This window comes from Hylobates moloch, unplaced genomic scaffold, assembly GCF_009828535.3.
Source record: "Hylobates moloch isolate HMO894 unplaced genomic scaffold, HMol_V3 SCAFFOLD_21, whole genome shotgun sequence".
In the NCBI taxonomy this organism is placed as follows: Eukaryota; Metazoa; Chordata; class Mammalia; order Primates; family Hylobatidae; genus Hylobates; species Hylobates moloch.
In genome coordinates this window covers 32,622,020-32,644,740 of record NW_026652296.1, presented here as the reverse complement: position 1 = coordinate 32,644,740, position 22,721 = coordinate 32,622,020, and the positions used below count along the sequence as shown (strand labels likewise).

At 45.4% G+C, this 22,721-nt stretch overlaps 2 protein-coding genes across 4 annotated transcripts in view; both read left to right on the top strand.

Moving 5' to 3' along the window:
* Positions 1–2,569: 2,569 nt before the first annotated feature.
* The window catches only part of UBOX5 (U-box domain containing 5), a 52,702-nt gene continuing 32,550 nt past the window's right edge, over positions 2,570–22,721 (top strand). For 2 of the 3 annotated variants that reach the window (XM_032142433.2, XM_032142434.2), the window contains exon 1: positions 2,570–2,664. The gene's annotated coding sequence lies outside the window, so the exon portion shown is untranslated. Of the gene's footprint in view, positions 2,665–14,007; positions 14,102–22,721 lie in introns of those variants that run through there. The other variant, XM_058432855.1, reaches the window with a different exon arrangement.
* FASTKD5 (FAST kinase domains 5) lies at positions 2,574–16,199 on the top strand. Its single transcript, XM_032142431.2, has 2 exons — positions 2,574–2,664; positions 13,462–16,199. Exon 2 carries the CDS (start codon positions 13,652–13,654, stop codon positions 15,944–15,946), a length of 2,295 nt encoding a protein of 764 aa, XP_031998322.1. The 5' UTR covers positions 2,574–2,664; positions 13,462–13,651; the 3' UTR covers positions 15,947–16,199.

Genomic DNA, 22,721 nt, shown 5'->3' with positions numbered 1-22,721 from the left:
AAGTTCTGCCATGTTGCCCGGGAAGAGTCGTGGTGCCACGTATATGCCCAGTGGGGCTTTCTCTTCAGCTCAGACTGTTGTCAAAGGGGTTAAAAGCTGGTTCCAGCTAAGAATCTGGACACTAAGCTGCTAGCCAGAAAACAGGTGACGCAGAACGACTAGATGCAGCCTGCAGTTGCCTAAGCCACCTTACAGCAACTGGTAGATGTTTGCGGGCCGAATGGATAGAAGTGAAGACTGGGAATAGGTTTGCAATTAATGGTGAAGCCCCAAAGGCAAAAGGGACCCAAGCGTGCTGCACAGCAGAGAGCTTCCCTTTACAACAGTTCCTCTGTCATCCTCTCAAAGCACACAATCGAGAATGCATTCTGCTGTAAGTAACACAAAGGACCTCAAAGAGTGGTTTATTTTTCCCCAACCTGACAAGAAATCTGGAGGTGGGTGTCATGGTTGTTGGATCATCAGGGACCTAGATTTTCATCCTCCCACTGTCCCATCCTTAGCATGTTGTTCCCTCCTTACCACAAAGTGGTTGCCACAGCTCCATGAAGGCATTGAGGCTGCCCTACTTTATCGTGAAAAGCCCTACTTTATCGTGAAAGCCCAGAGACCTCCCAGGACCCTTCCCTTTAAGTCCTATTGGCCAGAATTGAGTCACATGCTCCTCCCACTTCAAGGGAGAATGGGAAATTGAGTATTACAAAGAGAAACAGGATTGTCACGGCTGCCTAGGAACAAACATGAATAATGTTTGCCCTGGTCTGGCCTGAGGGAGAGAACCCTCCCGAAGCAGTGGTGTCTGTGGTCTGGGGCTCCAGATATTTAAACGGCGCTGTCTCCAGAGCTCAGGAGTTGGGATGTCAGGCTTGCCTCTCCTTGCAGGGACGTGTTCTCCCTACATTGATTTTGTCTTCCCTACAAGATAGTGCCCTGGAGGGAGCATGATTTCTCAGCTCTCCTTCACACCCCTTAGAGCCAAGGCATTGACAAGATATGAAGACCCTGATCAGCAGATCTCAAGTGCCCTCAGGAATGGCAGCCTGGGGCAAGGACTTTCTAATAGGTAGAGGTTTAGTAGAGTCTCTTTCTTGTCTAGGTACCTATACTGACAGCTGTGTCAGTATATGTACCCAGTAGGACCCAGCCCTCCTTCTTAGGGTGGTGGAGAATCACCCCGGCTCATGCTCCATAGCTCTGGCCTCCCTAAGCTCCAGCTCCACATCCATTTCTCTCAGCAGGCTCATCTACCCATCATGTCACTAGCTCTTTTCCTGAGAGCACTTTACAGATACATCTCTATTATAAATGCATTTAAAAAAAAAGATGGAGTCTGTCACCCCGGCTGGAGTGCAGTGGTGCAATCTCGGCTCACTGCAACCTCTACCTCCTGCGTTCAAGTGATTCTCCTGCCTTCGCCTCCCAAGTAGCTGGGGTTACAGGTACCCGCCACCACACCCTGCTAATTTTTTTTTTGTATTTTTAGTAGAGACGAGGTTTCACCATGTTGGCCAGGCTGGTCTCCAACACCAGAGATTACAGGTGTGAGCCACCACACCCGACCAATGCATTGTTAAAATTAGACAGGTGTGGTGGTGCATGCGTGTGGTCTTAGCTACTCAGGAGGCTGAGAAAGGAGGATCACTTGAACCTAGGAGGTTGAGGCTGCAGTGAGCCGTGATTGCACCATTGCACCCCAGCCTGGGCAATGGGGCAAGACTCTGTCTCAAAAAAAATAAATAAATAAATAAAATAAAATAAAATAAAATAAAATAAAATAAAATAAAATACATGTATTGTTTTTCTCACTGTACAGGCTTAGAGAATTTATGTGGGCCGGGTGCTATGGCTCAAACCTGTAATCCCAGTACTTTCGGAGGCTGAGGCAGGAGTATTGCATGAGCCCAGGAGTTCCAGACTAGCCTGGGCAACATAAGAAGACACTGCCATCCCCGTCTCTATGAAAATAATAATAATATAACAAGAATGAATTTATGTGACTTCCCCAAGGCCATAAAACCCTGAGTGGTGGTCCTCAGATTCGAACCTGTGTCTAAGCTACTTACTTTTTTTTTTTTGAGACGGAGTCTCGCTCTGTGGCCCAGAGCTGGAGTACAGGGGTGCCCAGGCTGGAGTACAGTGGCGAGATCTCGGCTCACTGCAACCTCCGCCTCCCGGGTTCAAGCGACTCTCCTGCTTCTGCCTCCTGAATAGCTGGATTATAGGCGTGCGCCACCACGCCCGGCTAATTTTTGTATTTTTAGTTACACCACGTTAGCCAGGCTGGTCTCGAACTCCTGAACTCAGATGATCCGCCCGCCTTGGCCTCCCAAAGTACTGGGATTACAGGCGTGAGCCACCGCGCCGGGACTAAGCTGCTTAATGACTTCCAGAGCGATCCATCCAGCACGGTGTTTTGCCTCTGCAGGTCCTAGGCTCCCCCTTTCTCCTCAACAACGTCCTCCAGTGGAAAATGTCCTTGGGAAACGCTGACAGTCTTTTGAGCCTCGGCCGCATCCGTCACTCGCGCAGCAGGCGGAAGTAGCGGGCAGTTGGCCGGAAGTGGGGCTGTGAGGCTCGGAGTTGCCGGAGGAGCGAGTATCTGTGTCGCCGCCGCCCGCGGCGTCCCCGGTTTGGTGTTGCGGCGCCCACCTTCGGGAGGATCAGGTGAGTGGCGGCGGCCAGGGAGGAGGTCGCTGCGGCCGCTTCCCGCGTTCACGACCGTCCTGGGCCTTGGTCTGTGCCTCCTGTCCTCCCGGCCGGCCCAGGGCTGGCGCGCACCGAGGCCTTGTTCAGGTCTTGGCCGGGGTTGCGAGTGCCTGTCGCAGGCCAGGCTGTGGTGAGAACTTCAGTGACTCTCGCCGCTCCTGCGTTTGTGATCTTTGGCAGGGGGCTTATCTGACCCTTGATTTTTTACCTCTGTGAAATGGAGATCGTAACAGTACTTGTCTCACGGTGCTGTTATGAGAATGTAGTCAGATATTCTGCCGCGCCTCTCATCACACTTTGATGTGCCTGCGAATCGCTTAGAGATTCTGATTCTGTAGGTCTGGGGTGGGGCCTGAGATAACTGTGTTCCTAACTAGATTCCAGATGAGGCTGAAGCCTCTGGCGCGCAGACCACACACTGAGTAGCAAGGCCCTACAGTATGTTGCTTAGCATTTGGGATGCGGAGTCTTCAGTAAACATCAGTATGATAGGATATATACTTTCCCCCCATTTTTAGCAGTTTCTGGTTGCACAAGCCTAAGGGTAGTATTGATGGCCTTCTCCCTTTTTCTTTCCGTGGGTAAGAACAGTTGTTCTTTCTCTTTCTGTGCAAACCGTGACACAGCTCTTCTGTCTTGACTCAGGGAACTTTGGGTCCCCTCATATCAGCTATGTTCATCAGTCTTGGGTGATGCTTCACTGATCAGACCCTTGGACAGTGCTTCATCCTGTGGAGCTGATAGCCAGCTGCGTTAGCACCAACTGTGGCTGGCTTTTTGTGCTCCAGTCATTTGTTGCTGCTGGAATCTGAATTCATGTTTTCTACACTTTGTGAATAGTAAGAATGGCTGCCTTTCCAGAGCTAGATTCTGTAGCTCACTGACCTGAATGGTCTTGGGCAAGTCATCGGATAATTTGCTACTACCTGGTAGACTAAAATAAAATCTGGGCCAGACGCAGTGGCTCACGCCTGTAATCCCAGCACTTTGGGAGGCCGAGGCGGGCGGATCACGAGGTCAGGAGATCGAGACCAACCTGGCTAATACGGTGAAACCCCCGTCTCTACTAAAAATACAAAAAATTAGCTGGGCGTGGTGGCGGGCGCCTGTAGTTCCAGCTACTCGGGAGGCTGAGGCAGGAGAGTGGCGTGAGCCCGGGAGGCGGAGTGTGCAGTGAGCCGAGATCGCGCCACTGCACTCCAGCCTGGGCGAGAGAGCGAGACTCCGTCTTAAATAAATAAATAAAAAATAAATAAATAAATAAAATCTGAAGACTGTGCTGCATAGCATAACTTAAAAAGTAAGGCCTTTGGCAGTTATGCAGGTCAAATGCTTATTAGTATGATTTTCTTCCCCATCCATTGGTTTATTTTTTTAGTCCCTAATAAGGCCTTGCCATTCATCATGTGAATAAGTCAACTTTGATATAAAATAATTCTAAGGTCAGGTGCGGTGGCTCATGCCTGTAATCCCAGCACTTTGGGAGGCCGAAGTGGAAGGATTACTTGAGCCCAGGAGTTCGAGACCAACCTGGGGGCAACATAGGGAAACTCTGTCTCTACCAAAAAAAACAAAAAACAAAAAAAACCCACAAAAACAAAAAAAACAAAATTTAGCCAGGCGTGGTGGTGCACTTGTAGTCCAAGCTGCTTAGGAGGCTGAGGTGGGAGGGTCGTTTGAGATCCTTGAGCGATCCTCGCCCGGGGTGTTGCCGGGGTGAGAGGTGGGGGGCGGTGGTGGAGGATGCAGTGAGCGGAGATTGCACCACTGCCCTCCAGACTGAACAACACAGCGAGACCCTATCTGAAAAAAAAAAAAAAAAAAAGAATTCTGAAACTCCTTCTTGTCTGAAATACTGTACTATACAGCCTTGCAAATTGTAAAAGCAGGTAAAACCAAGTGTTTATTGAGCTAACAGTTACAGGTACTTGGACCATTTATTTGGGAGTTTTCTCTTATGACAACTGTGTGCATGCAGCTACTTCTCTTTACCTGCCTGGATTTTGTAATTCCTCTAGAAGTCTCATTTAGATGGGCTGAGAGGACATGAGTGCCTACTCCCTGTTGTTATGTGGAGAGGTTTTCTAAAGACAGGGTTTTATGAAACCCTTTAAAAGCAGTAGCTCTAACAGAATCATCTATAGGGCTTAGTCATACTATATCTACCCACATCCTTCTTGCCATTCTGATAGAGGAATAGCAGAGTCTTAAAAGAGAAGGGAGAGGGCTGTGTAGCTGAAAAAGTTTCACAAATGTTTGTGATGGGCTGTTTTTTCTCCTATCAGCATAGAGTCTAGAACAAAAAGGAAGGGATGGATTGCTAGACTGAATAATTTTAGTTTGGCTTAGACCTGCGAGTGACACTGAACTTGACCTAAACACCTTTGCACTAGTGCTTCACCTTCGCAGTACCAGTAGACTCCTCTCTGAGGCCGTGCTCCCGTGTGGAAACAGAAACACAGAAGAGTCTAGCCCAGTTAACATCCACATTAACAGCTAAGGTCCTTACTGCCAGTCTCTAAGCCCTCACTAGGGACTTTGAAGTTTTGTGGATTCTCAGCAGGATACCTCAGCACCTAGAGAAAGTTCGGTTTTTTGCCTTTTTTTTGGTAGAGACAGGGTCTCGCCATGTAGCCCAGACTGGTCTTGAACTCCTGGCCTCACGTGATCCGCCTGCTCGGCCTCCCAAAGTGCTGGGATTATGGTCTTGAGCCACCTGCCTAGACAGTTTTTTTGCCTTTTTAATTCTTAAGGTTGCTCAACAAATTATTTGCTGAGACAGGAATGGGGTTGGAGTGTTCATTTATTTGTGGCAATTTTATTGGGACATAGAAAGGAAAAGTGTTAGAATTGAGGGATCAGATCTGGTAAGTGGTAAATTGTATGTGTTTAAGGTGTCATATACTCAGTCTACAGTTAGCATGGCTCCTTCCTCTGCCTGGCCCCCCTCCTCTAACTTCTAGACTCTAGTTTAAAATGAAGCTATTCGACCTTGCTCAGACCTGTATGTGGAAGGGAGAAAGGTAAGATTCCTCAGTCCTGTGAAATCACATCATTCAGGGAGGTTTGGGCATTGCCTTTTGGAACTGACAGGGTTCAGGGGTCTCTGAGGCTCTACTCTGTTTCGTTAGGATCTCTAAAGGGGAGAAAGGTATACTTGGGGCACTTAAACTAGGAAAGGAGTTTCGTGAAATCATATCAGGTTATCTTTGACCTTTATTGAAAGAGTCAGGCCGGGCGTGGTGGCTCCTGCCTGTACTCAGTACTTTGGGAGGCCAAGGCAGGTGGATCACTTGAGGCCAGGAGTTTGAGACCAGCCTGGCTAACATGGCAAAACCCTGTCTCTACCAAAAAATACAAAAAAGTTAGCCGGGCATGTTGGCATGAGCCTTTAGTCTCAGCTACTTGGGAGGCTGAGGCAGGAGAATTACTTAAACCCGGGATGCAGAGGTTGCAGTGAGCTGAGATCACGCCACTGCACTCCAGCCTCGGCAACAGAGCAAGACTCTGTCTCAAAAAAAAAAAAAAAAAAAAGGAGGTCAGGAGTTAATTGACTGAACATCTCATAGTGTTCTCTTCCCAGCTTTCCTATGGATTTTCTGAGAGTCCTTGAGTAAGGAGGAACTAACCTTCTCAGGTATGCTTTTGCTATCTGGTCATCCTGACTGCTGCTTCTTTGCAGTGTCTTTTCTCCCTACTGTTCTTCTCTGCTGCTTCTGTATCTTCCTTGTTTTTCTTTCCCTCTCCACAGTACTCAAGACCAACTTCTGAAGTGGCTCTGTTTCAGACCTGTATATGTAGATATGGTTTCTATAGAGTTACTGTAAATGTTGCATGGTGAGAAGAGTAAGTAGCCACTGTTTACAGTTTGTAGGTTGGCTCTTCATGCCTCTAAGATTCCTTATTTTGTTATCATTTCTGTTATTGAACATCTTTAAAGAACTTCTTAGATAGTAGAAAGTGCTTGCACTAAAAATAACTTTTCAACATTTTCCTTATCTATTAAGTTACTTTCTCCATTCATTATCTTGAACAATACCATAATATCTTGATAATACATGCATTTTGTAAATTTAATTTTTGTCAAAATTGTATATGTACATAGTTTAAATAGTCAAATAGTTCAGTAGAGCTTGTAACACTAAATAATGGTTTCCTCCCCCGACCCACTTTTTTTTTTTTGAGATGGAGTTTCGCTCTGTTGCCCAGCCTGGAGTGCAGTGGTGCGACCTCGGCTCACCACAACCTCTGCCTCGCGGGTTCAAGTGATTTTCCTGCCTTGGCCTTCTGAGTAGCTGGGATTACAGGTGCCTGCCACCATGCCTGGCTAATTTTTTGTATTTTGAGTAGAGACGGGGTTTCGCCATGTTGGCCAGGCTGGTCTCAAACTCCTGACCTCAGGTGATCCTCCTGCCTCAGCCTTCCAAAGTGCTGGGATTACAGACTTGAGCCGCTGCGCCCAGCCTACTTTTTATATTTTTAGTAGAGACAGGGTTTCACCATGTTACCCAGGCTGGTCTAGAACTCCTGGCCTAAAGCAATCCGCCCACCTCAGCTTCCCAAAGTGCTGGGATTACAGGTGTGAGCCACTGCTTCTGGCCATCGGCCATCACTATATGTATTTTTTCTTTTCTTTTCTTTTTTTGAGACGGTGTGTTGCTCTGTCACCCAGGCTGGAGTGCAGTGGCACAATCTTGGTTCACTGCAACCTCTGCCTCCTGGGTTCAAGTGATCCTCCTGCCTCAGCCTCCCAAAATATTGGGATTACAGTTGTGAGCCACCACACCTGTCCAATTGTACTTTTTTATTATGGACTTTGAGGCTCTAAGTCTCTTGTATCATCAACCTCCCCCTACTCCTTCTCTTCTCACTTTATCCTCCCAATATAGTTTGCTCATAATTTTTGGTTAGGCTAATATCGAGATTTATATTAATAAAATTATGTTAATATTATTCTCAACTGAATAGGGAGTATGATATACTAATATTTTCTTTACTCTTTTTATTTATTTATTTATTTATTTTTTGAGACAGGGTCTCTCTCTGTCACCCTGCCATAGCAGGATCACAGCTCACTGCAGCCTTAACTTTTTGGGCTCAAGCGATCTTCCCACTTCTGGCGATCTTCCCACTTCTACCTCCTGAGTAGCTGGGACCACAGGTGTGTGCCACCAGGCTTGGCTAATTTCTAAATATTTTGTAGAGGTGGGGGTCTCACTACATTGCCCAGGCTGGTCTCAAACTCCCGGCCTCAAGTGATCTTCTCACTTTGGCCTCCCAGAGTACTATGATTACAGGAATGGGCCATTGCATCCTGCCTGTGGTAACATATTCTATCTTGTATAACTTTTTTGTCTTCCCTGGCATTAATAATTTTTGTTACTGTTTTTATTAGCATGGCTTTTTGTATCCTTATCTCTTGTTCGTGCCCGGATTATCCGGTAGAAGTATGATTCTCATCTCCTGGGTACTGTCTATGTCGTCCAGCGTGAGCTGGTTGCTCTTTATGTCTGTTCACAGCTCTTGTCCTGGGATCTTCCTTCACCTTTTTCCTGGGGGAAAAGGGAAACCTTTGCTTCTCTGTATTGAACTCTAGTTTCTGGATCCCATATCTCTACTGCCAACTTTCAGGTCTTCAATTGTGGTATCTCTCCTTACTTTGATCCTGGAGCATCCTGCGAACTCTTTCCCTCATGTAGATTTCAGCCTTTGAGGTCTTCTCTGTTCTTTTTTAAAGTACAGGTTGAGCATTCTAAACCTGAAACTCCAAAATCCAAAATGCTCCAAAATCTGAAACTTTTTGAGCATGAACATGATACTCAAAGGAAAAAAAAATCATTGGAGTATTTCAGATTTTGGATTTTTGAATTTGGAATGCTCACTGGTAAGTATAAAGCACATAGTCCAAAAACTGAAAAAGTTTAAAATCTGAAACACTTCTGGTCTCAAGCATTTTGGACAAGGGATGCTCAACCTGCAGTATAAACCACAGTGATAGAATCCTAGACTGTTAGAGGTGGAAGGGACTTTCAAGCTTACCTAGTTCTAACCCTCCAGCTCCCTGGCACCTGGAAATCCTAGAAGACCATAGATTGTTCAGCCATCCCACCCCGTATTGCCCCCCGAACCTGTGTTTCCTGACATCCATTCTTGTCTCTCTAGTACAGCAATAATGTGGGCTTAGGAGTCAGACAGTCTTTAATATTAGGCTCTACTCAATCCCTTGGCTATATAACTTTTGGCAGGTTTCTTAATCTTGTGGTCTCTTTCTCATCAGTAATATGGGGATTATAAACTTACATTACAGAGACGTTATAAGGATGGGAACTAATGCAGATAAAGCGGCTTTACAAGGCTCTAAGCCTTGGCACAGAGGAGGCCCTAAGGCATAGCTCTTGTTATTTCCATCTTGGATCTTAGCCCGTGTTTTTATAAATCAAAAAGAGTCACATGAATTCAAAACACTGGAGCTGCACCAAACATTGATGTTCTAGGAGATGGTTCTTTTATTTCCAGACCACATATAGTAATTTCATTAAGTACTCTTAGGTAGAATTAATTGAAGTAATTTTAATTATTTAATATTTTAAAATTAACATCATTTATAGGGATATTTGTTAATTCTTGTTTGTGTGCTATTTGTTCCACTCAATATTAGTGTGTACCTTTTCATGTGTTGATGCCTGCCACACATTTATCTTGTAAACCAGCCTCCTTCTAGACAGACATTTTCTGTTTTTTGCTTTACTATGGCACAGCTATTTTATTAAAAAAATGGGGCCTTTAAAGCTGTTTTTTTAGGATCTACTTTTTTTTTTTTTTTTGAGACAGTCTTGCTCTTTCACCCAGGCTGCAATGCAGTAGTGTGATCTCAGCTCACTGCAACCTCTGTCACCTGGATTCAAGCAATTCTCCTGCCTCAGCCTCTCAAATAGCTGGGATTATAGGCACACTACCACACCCAGCTAATTTTTATATTTTTAGTAGAGATGGTGTTTCGCCATATTGGCTAGGCTGGTCTTGAACTCCTGTCCTCAAGTGGTCCGCCCACCTCCGCCTCCCGAAGTGCTGGGATTATAGGTGTGAGCCACTGTGCCTGGCCAGGATCTACTTCCTCAAATGAGATGAAGACTACAGATTTGAACACTATATGGCTTTAGTTGCACATTGTGGTGGATTAAATTAAATTCCAAATTGGAAAGTAGGTCTTCTTCTTCTTTTTTTTTTTTTTTTTGAGACGGAGTCTCGCATTGCCCAGGCTGCAGTGCAGTGGCGCTATCTCAGCTCACTGCAACCTCTGCCTCCCAGGTTCAAGTGATTCTCCCGCCTCAGCCTCTCGAGTAGCTGGGATTGCAGGTGCCCCAGCTGCAATTGCAGGCGCCTGCCACCACGCCTGGCTAATTTTTTGTATTTTTAGTGGAGACAGGTTTTCACTATGTTGGCCAGGCTGGTCTCGAACGCCTGACCTCGTAGATCCACCCGCCTTAGCCTCCCAAAGTGCTGGGATTACAGACGTGAGTCACTGTGCCCAGCCAAAAGTAGGTCTTCTTAAAAGCCCTGTTCTGTCAACTGGGGAGTTCTGTTACATGCTATCTCTGTTTTTTTTGGTTCTCTTTTTTTTTTTTTTGAGACAGAGTCTCTGTCACCCAGGCTGGAGTGCAGTAGCACCATCTTGGCTCACTGCAACCTCCGCCTCCTGGGTTCAAGCGACTCTTGTGCCCCAGCCCCCCAAGTGTCTGGGATTACACGCTCGCGCCACCATACCTGGCTAATTTTTGTTTTTGTAGTAGAGATAGGGTTTCGCCATGATGGCCAGGCTGGTCTCGAACTCCTGACCTCAAGTGATCTGCCTGCCTTGGCATCTCAAAGCGCTGGAATTACAGGCATGAGCCACCACGCCTGGCCGTCCTGCTATCTCTTTTGTTCCCACCTTTCCTGTGCTGTGGTATTAATTGAGTTTCCTAATGACTGTTTTGAGGACTATAATCTTCAATTATCATCTAAATATTACAGAAAAACATTATTTTAATACTATTTTTCTATAGTTTTTCTAATTTAATTAAAATTTTTTGTTTTTTTAATTTATTTTTAATTTATTTTTTATTTTTTAGACAGTCTTGCTGTGTTGTTCAGGCTGGTCTCAAACTCCTGGCCTCAAGCAATCCTTCTGCCTCAGCTTCCCAAAGTGTTGGGATTATAGGCGTGGCCAAGTTTTTCTAATTTTTGAAAAGCTGGCCATCTGCATTTATAGAAATAGTGTGTAGCAGAGATCAGCAAACTTTTTATGTAATGGACCAAACACTAAATATGCTTTGCAGGCCATACAATCTGTCACAGTTACACAGTTCTGCTCTTGTAGCAGGAAAGCAGACATAGACAATACATAATGAATGGCGTAGCTATGTTCTGAAAAAACCTTGTTTACAAAAACACGTGAAAAGCTAGATTTGGGCCCCAGGATATAGTCTGCTCACCCTTGATCTGAACCACAGATTGAAATTTGGTGGGCAGAATGATCCACAGGTGGTCAGGCATGGTGGCTGACGACTGTAATACTAGCACTTCAGGAGGCCAAGGTAGGAGGATCATTTGAGCCCAGGAGTTTGAGACCAGCCTTGGCAACATTGTGAGACTCCATCTCCACACACACACAAACACACACACACACTAACTGGGTTTGGTGGTGTGCACCTGTAGTTTTTGCTACTTCAAGAGGCTGAGGCTGAAGTGGGAGGATTGCTTGAAGTGGGAGGTCAAAGCTGCAGTTATCATGCCACTATACTCCAACCTGGGTGACAGAGTGAGACTGTCTCAAAAAAGAAAAAAAGAATGGTCCACAAGCCACAGTAAAGAACCAAGTGTATAAAAATTCAGTGTGAGAGAATTCTGCTCTGATTCACACAGAAATTCATACATATGTTCCTGCCATCTAGAGAAGCCTGTGTAGCTGGGCTACTGGAACAGAGCCACGGACCTGCCCTGCTATTCTTTGATGAACTAAATGATGATGTGCTATGGGCTCTGGAAGAAAGTGGCTGGCAGAAGAGTTGGGCAGGCATTTCAGAAAGTCATTCTGGCACCCTTGGAACTTTTATGGAGTTTTCTGCAGCAACAGCCCTGTCTGGTACATCAGTTGACAACTCAGGTCTCCTTGGGTCTTGCTTGTCAGGCTTTAGCACTTAATTGGAAGGAAAAAGAATAAGCATTAAGGAAAGCGAGAGCACAGCAGAATCAATTTCATAGTCTCTCATGGTTTCTGCCATGGGAGAAAAATGGGCATTGTACTGCTCACAGGCAGAATAAAGACTCACTGGAAGCATTGCTAAGCTGCCGTCTCCAGAAGATGTCAGCGGGGCAGTTGCGTCAATTGGTGTTCCCTGAACCCTGAGCCCAGCTTTGGGGTACTCTTTGCTTCCCATCCGTGAAGTGACAGTGAGCAGACCCTCAACCTTCTGCTTTCTCCCACCAAAATGAGTGAGTTTTTTAGTATACTTTCTAATAACACCATTACTCTGTGACTACTCTGTAATAGTGACTCAAGTTCTGTTATAAACTTCCTGAAGAGGAGAGTAGGCATCTTCTAAAAAGTACAAGAACAGCATTAGAATGACAGAATTTTGGAATTAACAGTTTTGTGCTATAAGAACAGGGAGGGAGGCCGGGCGCGGTGGCTCACGCTTGTAATCCCAGCACTTTGGGAGGCCGAGGCGGGCGGATCACGAGGTCAGGAGATCGAGACCACGGTGAAACCCTGTCTCTACTAAAAATACAAAAAATTGGCCGGGCGTGGTGGCAGGCGCCTGTAGTCCCAGCTACTCGGAGAGGCTGAGGCAGGAGAATGGCGTGAACCCGGGAGGCGGAGCTTGCAGTGAGCCGAGATTGCGCCACTGCACTCCAGCCTGGGCGACGGAGCGAGACTCCGTCTCAAAAAAAAAAAAAAAAAAAGAACAGGGAGGGTTATTGTGGGTATAACTAATTAAATCTTTTATTTTTATTTTTTTGAGATGGAGTCTCACTTTTTCGCCTAGGCTGGAGTGTAGTGGCACGGTCTTGGCTCACCGCAACCTCTGTCTCCCTGGTTCAAGCGATTCTCCTGCCTCAGTCTCCTGAGTAGCTGGGATTACAGGTGTGTGCTGCCACACCTGGGTAATTTTTTGTATTTTTAGTAGAGCCGGGATTTCACCTTGTTGGCCAGGCTGGTCTTAAACTCCTGACCTCAAGTGATCTGCCTGCCTCGGCCTCCCAAAGTGCTGGCATTACAGGTGTGAGCCACCCACACCCAGCCAACTAATTATCTCTTATACCAGATCCCACTTTTTACTTAGTGCTGTTAGCATAGCAGTTTTTGTAAACATTCTTCAGGTAGGACCTGTTTGCCTTGATATCAGAGATGGAAGGAGTTGCTCACTTTTGTTCCCAGCCTTCTTTCTAGAAATCTGCCTTCCTTCTTCCTATCAAATGTTAGCGGAGCACCGTCTCTTCTTTAGCTGTCACTGCTTGCCTTGTACAGTGAAGGAAGTCTGGTGAGCAGCAGTCCAGGAACTGCCCACGGGTACCCTGGGTTGGGGGTTTTCCTAGGCCTTTACACAGTGCAGAATTTATCCTTGATATATGCTGTCATGTGGTTTGGGCATTTACTAGCATTGAACTTACCTGAGTGGACAGCAGTGTAGTTTCAACCTGTTTTTTATAATGTGTAAATTTGGATGCTTTTATAGGTAGAAGCCACTCATTCTTCATCTACCCTTTTTTCAGTATCTGGCACCAATTCTGACCCAGTCATTTGTGATCCCTGGCTCTTGTGATATGCCGAAGATTTCCAGGCAGTTTTTGTGGAACACCTCCCCATCCAGCTCTAATCAAGCACCATATAAACAAGAAATTGCCTGGTCAAACCTGTGAGGACTGTATTCTGACTGCCAAAGAGATCAATACTGACACCAGAATGGCAGCTACTCTCAAGTCATTAAAACTTTTAAGATACCGAGCATTTTGCAGTCCTTCTGCCTTTGGTGCAGTCCAAAGTGTGTCATACTGGAATGTGAGCAGCACACAGCATGGGGGACAGGACCCTCCAGAACACATTAGCCTCTGCCATTCTGCCAAAAAAGTTAAGAACATATGTAGCACTTTCTCTTCTCGGAGAATCCTGACAACCAGCAGTGCCCGCCCAGGTTTGGAATTCAGCAAGACTTCTTCCTCTAAGGCCAGAACATTGCAGCTGGGCTCACCCAGGGCCACAGGAGTTGGTGAAGAGGATGTAGAAGTTTTTGATTCCTTTGAAACCATCCGAGTTTTCCTACAGCTAAGACCAGAATACCGTGTTCACAGCTATAATGCATCTGAGACTTCTCAGCTCCTGTCTGTTTCAGAAGGTGAACTAATTTTGCACAAAGTAAGAGTTTATCAACATAATCTCCAGGCTCAAGTCATTGTTGATTATTTGTGTAAGCTGAGCTCTTTGCCTGCGGAGCAGCATCCTGTCTTGCTGCACAGTACCAGCTTTGCTCTGCTCTGCCAGCTGAGTGTGAAGAAGATACAGCTCTTTGATACCCAAGACCTGATCAATGTTTTGAAAGCTCTTGTCATATTAGGAATCCCTCACTCCCATTCAATGCTAGATGTGTATGAGACCAAGTGTTGCCATCAGGTATGGGAGATGAGTATGGATCAGCTCCTTTTGGTGGCTGATCTCTGGAGGCACTTAGGTCGCAGAGTACCTAGGTTTTTAAACATTTTTTCTAGTTATCTTAATTTGCACTGGAAAGATCTATCCTTGTCTCAGCTAGTTCACCTAATTTATGTTATAGGTGAAAATCGTCAGGTATCCCAGGATCTAATGCAAAAATTGGAATCATTGATCCTTAAATATATAGATTTGATCAATTTAGAGGAGGTTGGTACCATCTGTTTGGGGTTCTTTAAATCAAGTACTAATCTCTCTGAATTTGTCATGCGGAAAATTGGAGACTTGGCTTGTGCTAACATGCAGCATCTGAGTAGTCACTCCTTAGTGAATATTGTTAAAATGTTCCGTTTCACTCACGTGGATCACATCAATTTCATGAAGCAGATTGGAGAGATTGCTCCTCAGCGAATTCCTTCCCTGGGAGTTCAAGGTGTCATGCACCTGACTCTTTACTGCTCGGCCTTACGCTTCCTGGATGAAGGAATAATGAATGCAGTGGCTGCGTCTTTGCCTCCTAGAGTGGCACACTGTCGAAGTAAAGATGTTGCCAAGATTCTGTGGTCATTTGGAACTCTGAATTATAAGCCACCCAATGCAGAAGAATTTTACTCCAGCCTGATAAATGAGATTCACAGAAAGATACCTGAATTCAGCCAGTACCCAGAACACCTGCCCACCTGCCTGCTGGGCCTGGCATTTTTGGAGTACTTTCCAGTAGAGTTAATTGATTTTGCTCTCAGTCCAGGGTTTGTCAGGTTAGCTCAGGAGAGAACTAAGTTTGACCTAATTAAGGAACTATATACCCTCGATGGTACAGTTGGCATTGAGTGTCCAGATTACAGAGGCAATCGTCTTAGTACTCACCTTCAGCAAGAGGGGTCTGAATTGCTGTGGTATTTAGCAGAGAAGGATATGAATTCAAAGCCTGAATTCTTAGAAACTGTCTTTTTACTGGAGACCATGTTGGGGGGGCCCCAGTACGTCAAGCACCATATGATTTTGCCTCATACCCGATCTTCTGACTTAGAGGTCCAGCTTGATGTTAACCTGAAGCCATTACCATTTAATAGAGAAGCCACACCAGCTGAAAATGTAGCCAAATTAAGGCTTGAGCGTGTGGGAGTCAGCCTTACAGATAATTTGATGAATCAGTTACTAAAAGGGAAAGCAAGAGGACATTTCCAGGGCAAAACTGAGTCAGAGCCTGGGCAACAGCCCATGGAGTTAGAGAATAAGGCAGCTGTACCTTTGGGGGGCTCCCTTTGCAATGTAGCAGATAAATCGGGGGCCATGGAGATGGCTGGCCTGTGCCCCCCAGCCTGCATGCAGACCCCAAGAATGAAGCTGGCTATTCAGTTCACAAACAGGAACCAGTATTGCTATGGCTCCAGGGATCTCCTTGGACTGCACAATATGAAGAGGCGGCAGCTGGCTCGGCTTGGCTACCGTGTGGTAGAGTTATCCTACTGGGAATGGTTCCCACTACTGAAACGAACTCGCTTAGAAAAGTTGGCGTTTCTTCATGAGAAAGTATTCACCTCTGCTCTCTGAAGGGCATTTAGGGGCATTTCTATGGCAAAGCTATAGGTGTTTACTGTACCAGGTGTTGCAAAATGATTATAAACGCGAGAATGTAAGTTTGGCAATAAAATAGTGTGTTGAGGAGACTTAATTGTATCCAAGGCAGGTTAGAGCTAGTGTATGTTACTGTGAATTGTAATGTAGTTGGATTGTACAAATTACTGCAAATGTATACATGTTACTCTTAGTAAGTAATAAACATCTTAATATGTCCTACGGTCAAGTAAGTCCTTGTTGGATTTTTCTGTTTACCAGCCTTGTGTCACAGAGTTTTTAGAATAAAAGTATGTCAGACATTATATAAAGCCAATTTTTAAAAATTTTATTCTTTTCTGGAGACCCTCCCCCCCCCCCTTACATATATATATATATATATATATATATATATATTTTTTTTTTTTTTTTTTTTTTTAAGACAGAGTCTTGCGCTCTGTCACCCAGGCTGGAGTGCAGTGGCGTGATCTCGGCTCACTGCAAGCTCCGCCTCCCGGGTTCACGCCATTCTCCTGCCTCAGCCTCTCCGAGTAGCTGGGACTACAGGCGCCTGCCACCACGCCCGGCTAATTTTTTGTATTTTTAGTAGAGACGGGGTTTCACCGTGATCTCGATCTCCTGACCTCGTGATCCGCCCGCCTCAGCCTCCCAAAGTGCTGGGATTACAAGCGTGAGCCACCGCGCCCGGCCGATAGATATATATGTATTTTTTTAAGCCAGCTTTTTTGTTTGTTTTTTGAGACGGAGTCTCGCTCTGTCACCCAGGCTGGAATGCAGTGGCACAATCTCAGCTCACTGCAGCCTCCACCTCCCAGGTTCAAGCAATTCTCCTGCCTCAGCCTCCCAAGTAGCTGAGACTACAGGCGCGTACCACCATGCCTGGATAATTTTTGTATTTTTAGCAGAAACGGGGTTTCTCCATGTTGACCAGGCTGGTCTTGAACTCCTGACCTCAGGTGATCCGCCTGCGTTGGCCTCCCAAAGTGCCGGGATTACAGGTGTGAGCCACCGCGTCTGGCTTTTGTTTTTTTTTTTCTTTTTGAGACGGAGTCTCTCTGTTGCCCAAGTTGGAGAGTAATGGCGCGATCTTGGCTCACTGCAAGCTCCGCCTCCCAGGTTCAGGCAGTTCTCCTGCCTCAACCACCTGAGTAGCAGGGGTTACAGGTACCCACCACCATGCCCAGCTAATTTTTGCATTTTTAGTTGAGATGGGGTTTCACCATGTTGTTCAGGCTGGTGTCACACTCCTGACCTCAGATGATCCACTCACCTCGGCCTCCCAAAATGTTGGGATTACAGGCATGAGCCACCGCAGCTGGCCTATACCTTGTTTTAAAATAAGAATCTCATGCTGGATGTGGTGGCTCACGCCTGTTAGCACTTTAGGAGGCCAAGGTGGGAAGATTGCTTGAGTCCAGGAGTTTGAGACCAGCCTGGCCAACATAGTGAGACCTTGCCTCTGCAAAAAAATAAAATTAGGCGTGGTGGTGTGCCCCCGCAGTCCTGGCTACTCAGGAGGCTGGGGTGGGAGGATCTGTTGAGCCTGGGAGGTTGAGGCTGCAGTGAGCTGAGATGACACCACTGTACTTTAGCCTGGATGACAGAGCAAGACCCTAACTCAAAAAAAAAAAAAAAAAGGCCAAGTGTGGTGACTCAGGTCTGTAGTCCCAGCACTTTGGGTGGCTGAGGCAGGCTGATCTCTTAAACCCAGGAGTTCCAGACTAGCAACATGGCAAAACTCCATCTCTACTAAAAATACAAAAAATTAGCTGGGCATGGTGATGCACACCTGTAGTCCAGTTACTTGGGAGGCTGAGGTGGGAGGATCACCGTAGCTTAGAAGGTCAAGACTGCAGTGAGCCGTGATTGTGCCAGTGCACTCCCACCTGGCTGACAGAGTGAGACTCTGTCTAAAAAAAAAAGCTCTCATAGCTTCACTTACATTTCAGGATTTTTCCTCCAACTCATCTTTTCACGTGCTCTAAAATTAAAATTCTTATTCTTGTTTAGATGTGGTTGATTGTCCTTACTTGCTGATTCTTCTTGCTTTAAGAGCCAGTTCAGAATTAGTGAACAATATTTTTCTTTTAGCTCTCTCTTCCACATTTCTGCTTGTCTTGCATAAACTCCCCCTACCCTCATATTTTTCTTCTTAAAATTGGACCTAGAAGAATAGAATTACATAAGCACCTGTTGGGCCAGTGGTTCCCAAGTCTGACGCTTAGGCAGAATGGTTTTCATAGCCAAGTAGCTCAGATGAGAAGGAAACATGCTATGTGTTATATTAGGAAGTCTGGTGGGATTCAGGTTTGGTTGTGTTACAGCACAAACATAAGGAGATTGTATATATATATATATATATATATATATATATATATGTAACATAATACAGGTAACAGATACGATATATGTGATTTGCAAATAGTTTCTCCCATTCTGTGAGTTGTCTTCACTTTCTGTTTTTAATTTTGTTGAAGCCCAATTTATTATTTTTTCTTTAGTTGCTTGTGCTTTTGGTATCATATTTAAGAAACCATTGCCAAATCCAAGGTCAAGGAGATTTACCCCTATGTCTTTTCTGATAGTTTGAGCTCTTTATATTTAGGTCTTTGATCCACATTGAGTTAATTTTTATATGTAGCAAGAGGGAACAGTCCAACTTCATTCTTTTGCATGTGGATATCTAGTTGTCCCAGCATCATTTGTTGAAGAGAATATTCTTCCCCCATTGAATGGTTTTGGCATCTGTGTCAAATCAATTGACCATACATGTGGAGGGTTATTTATGGATTTTCATTTCTATTCCATTCATCTATTCTTATGCCAATACCACATAATTGGGAAGTACGAGTCCTCTAACTTTGTTATTTTTCAATATTGTTTTGGCTACTCATGGTCCTTGCACTTCCATATGAATTTTAGGATCAGTTTGCCCATTTCTGCAAGAAAAGCCATTGAGCTTTTGATAGGGACAGTATTGAATCTGTAGTTTGCTTTGGGGAATGTTGCCATCTTAACGATATTAAGCCTTCTAATCCATAATCATGGTATATCTTTTAATTTATTTAGGTTTTTAATTCTTTCAGGAATGCTTTATAGTTTTCAGTGTATAAATCTTACATTTTCTTAGTTTTTTGTTTTGTTTTGTTTGATATAGGGTCTCGCCCTGTCACCCAGGCTGGAGTGCAATGATGTGATCGTAGCTCACTGCAGCCTCAAATCCTGGGCCCAAGCAATCCTCCAACCTCAGCCTCCCAAGTAGCTGGTACTACAGGTGCATGCCACCATAACTGGCTAATTTTTCTTTTTTTTTTTTGAGACGGATTCTCACTCTGTCACTCAACTGGAGTGCAGTGGTGCGATCTCGACTCACTGCAAGCTCCGCCTCCCGGGTTCAGGCAATTCTCTGCCCAGCCTCCCAAGTAGCTGGGATTACAGGCCCCCGCCACCACACTGGCTAATTTGTTGTATTTTTAATAGAGACAGGGTTTCGCCATCTTGGCCAGGCTGGTCTTGAACTCCTGACCTCGTGATCCACCCACCTTGGCCTCCCAAAGTCGTGGGATTACAGGTTTGAACCACTGTACCCAGATGTTAACTTTATTCCTAATTATTTTATTCTTTTTTATGCTATTGTAGATGCAATTGTTTTTAAAACTTCTTTTTATGAGTTGTTAATTTTGAGTGTTTAGAAATACAGATGATTCATCGGGCATGGTGGCTCACACCTGTAATCCCAGCACTCTGGGAGGCTGAGGCAGGCAGACCACTTGAGGCCAGGAGTTTGAGACCAGCCTGGCCAACATGGTGAAAGTTGTTGTGTGAATTTAGAATTCGTATATAGGTTCTTTCACTGTAAACATTTTATATCTTTTCACTTTGATTTTTTTTTTTTTTCTCTGGTTGGAACTTCTAATAAGATATTGAATACAAACAATGAAAGTAGGCATCTTTGTCTTGTTCTGGATCTTAGGGGAATATTTCCAGTCTTTCACCTACCATTGGGTATATACATATACTTTTCTTTCTTTTTTTTTTTTTTTTTTTTTGAGACAGAGTTTCTCTCTGTTGCCCAGGCTGGAGTGCAGTAGCGTGATCTCTGCTCACTGCAGCTTCTGCCACCCGGGTACAAGCGATTCTCGTGCCTCAGCCACCCAAGTAGCTGGGATTACAGGAGTGTGCCACCAAGCCCAGCAACTTTTTTTATTTTTATTTTTTGAGACAGTCTCTGTCATCCAGGCTGGAGTGTAGCAGCACGATCTCAGCTCACTGCAACCTCCACCTCCTGGGTTCAAGAGATTCTCCTGCCTCAGCCTCCATAGTAGCTAGGATTATAGGCACCCACCACCACGCCCGGGTGATTTTTTTTGTATTTTTAGTAGAGACAGTGTTTCACCAAGTTGGCCAGGCTGGTCTCAAACTCCTGACCTCAGGTGATCTGCCCACCTTGGCATCCCAAAGTGCTGGGATTACAGGCGTAAGCCACCATGCCCGGCCAATTTTTTTTATGTTTTTAGTAGAGATGGGGTTTCACCATGTTGGCCAGGCTGGTCTCGAACTCCTGGCCTCAAGTGATCTGCCCACCTCGGCCTCCCAGAGTGCTGGGATTATAGGTGTGAGCCACCAATACTGACCTTTTTTTTTTTTCTTTTTGAGACTGTCTAACCCTGTTGCCCATACTGAGAGTGCAGTGGCACTATCATGGCTCGCCGCAGCCTCGACCTCCTAGACTCAGGTGATCCCTTTTGCCTCAACCTTCCAAGTAGCTGAGGCAAAAAAGAAAAGAAAAGAAAAGAAAAAGGGTCTCACTTTGTTGCCCAGGCTGGAGTGCAGTGGGATGATTATGGCTCACTGCAGCCTCGACATCCCAAGCTCAAGTGATCCCCCTGCCTCAGCCTTCCAAGTAGCTGGGACCACCTGTGGGCACGCTACCACATCTGGCTAAATTTGTAGAGCAGAGTCTTTCTATGTTGCCATGGCTGGTCTTGAACTCTTGGGCTCAAGCAGTACTCCTGCTTCAGTCTCTCGAAGTGTTGGGATTACAGGCATGAGCCACCACTCCTGGCTGAGTATGATGTTAACTATGGGTTTTTTGTAAGCCTTTTATCATGTTGAGGAAGTTATTTTTTATTTTTGTTTATTTATTTTTTTGAGACGGAGTTTCACTCTTGTTGCCCAGGCCGGAGTGCAATGGCATAATCTCGGCTCACCACAACCTACGCATCCCGGGTTCAAGTGATTCTCCTGCCTAAGCCTCCCAAGGAGCTAGGATCTACAGGCATACGCCACCCCTGGCTAACTTTGTATTTTTAGTAGAGACGGGGTTTCTCCATGTTGGTCAGGCTGGTATCAAAAACTCCTGACCTCAGGTGATCCACCTGCCTCAGCCTCCCAAAGTGTTGGGATTACAGGTGTGAACCACCACACCCGATGAGGAAGTTATTTTTTATTCCTGGTTTGCTGAGTGTTCAATAAATATAATATGCAGCAAATATTCTTTATTTTAAAAATTTTTTCAGCACACACCACCTTTCAGATTAAGTGAACATTATTTTTATTTGTTAAACCTGGCAACTGGCCGGGTGTGGTGGCTTACGTCTATAATCCCAGCACTTTGGGAGGCTGAGGCAGGCGGATCACCTGAGGTCAGGAGTTCAAGACTAGCCTGTCCAACATGTCGAAACCCCGTCTCTACTGAAAATACAAAAATTAGCCGGGCATGACGGCCCGTCCCTGTAATCTCAGCTACTTGGGAGGCTGAGGCAGGAGAATCACTTGAACCTGGGAGGCAGAGGTTGCAGTGAGCTGAGATTGTGCCACTGCACTCAAGCCTGGGTGACAGAGTGAGACTCAGTCTTAAAAAAATCTGGCAACCCTAAAAAAAAAATAGACGAGAGAGAGGGAGGGGAGAGGAGGCAGCAAGGGTTGAAAAACAAACTGTTAGTACTATGCTCAGTACCTGGGTGGCATGATTATTTGTACCCCAAACCTTAAGCATCATGCAATATACCCAGGTAACAAACCTGCACATGTGTCTCCTGAATCTAAAAGGAAAGTTGAAAAAAAAAATCTGGTAACCCTAAGAAAGATGCAGCATTAAACCAGCGTGGTTTTTTGTGGGAGGAGTTGGCAGAAGAGACTTGAATGTGTTTACATGTTGATGATAGGTTTCAGTAGTCAGAGATAAGTTGAAAATTCAGGAGAGAAGCAAGAGCAGATGGAGTAGGCCATGGAGGAGAGGGAAAGGGTTAGGGTCAGGTTGTATGTTGGAGAGACTGGCCACCTCACCTGGGTTCCCGTAGAATTGCCGACACTGTTATTAAGGTGCTGAGAAAATGGTAGTAAAAACCTTTGTAGATCTTGTTTTGAGACTGAGTCTCTTAGGAGGAAGATGACTTATCTGTGCCTTGTTTTGAGCCTGTAAGTTTCTTAAAAGTAAAAACTGGGCCGGGTGCGGTGGCTCACTCACACCTGTAATCCCAGCTCTGTGGGAGGCCAAGGTGGGCGGATCACCTGAGGTCAGGAGTTCGAGACCAGCCTAGCCAACATGGTGAAATCCCATCTCTACTGAAAATACAAAAATCAGCTGGGCATGATGGTGTGTGCCAATAATCCCAGCTACTCAGGAGGCTGAGGCAGGAGAATCGCTTGAGCCCGGGAGGCGGAGGTTGCAGTGAGCTGAGATTGCACCATTGCACTCCAGCCTGGGTGACAAAGTGAGACTCCGTCTCAAAAAAAAAAAAAAAAAAAA

Bases quoted from the DNA above. Each gene is read 5' to 3' on its own strand.
- FASTKD5 (XM_032142431.2), top strand. From the start codon at position 13,652: ATGGCAGCTACTCTCAAGTCATTAAAACTTTTAAGATACCGAGCATTT.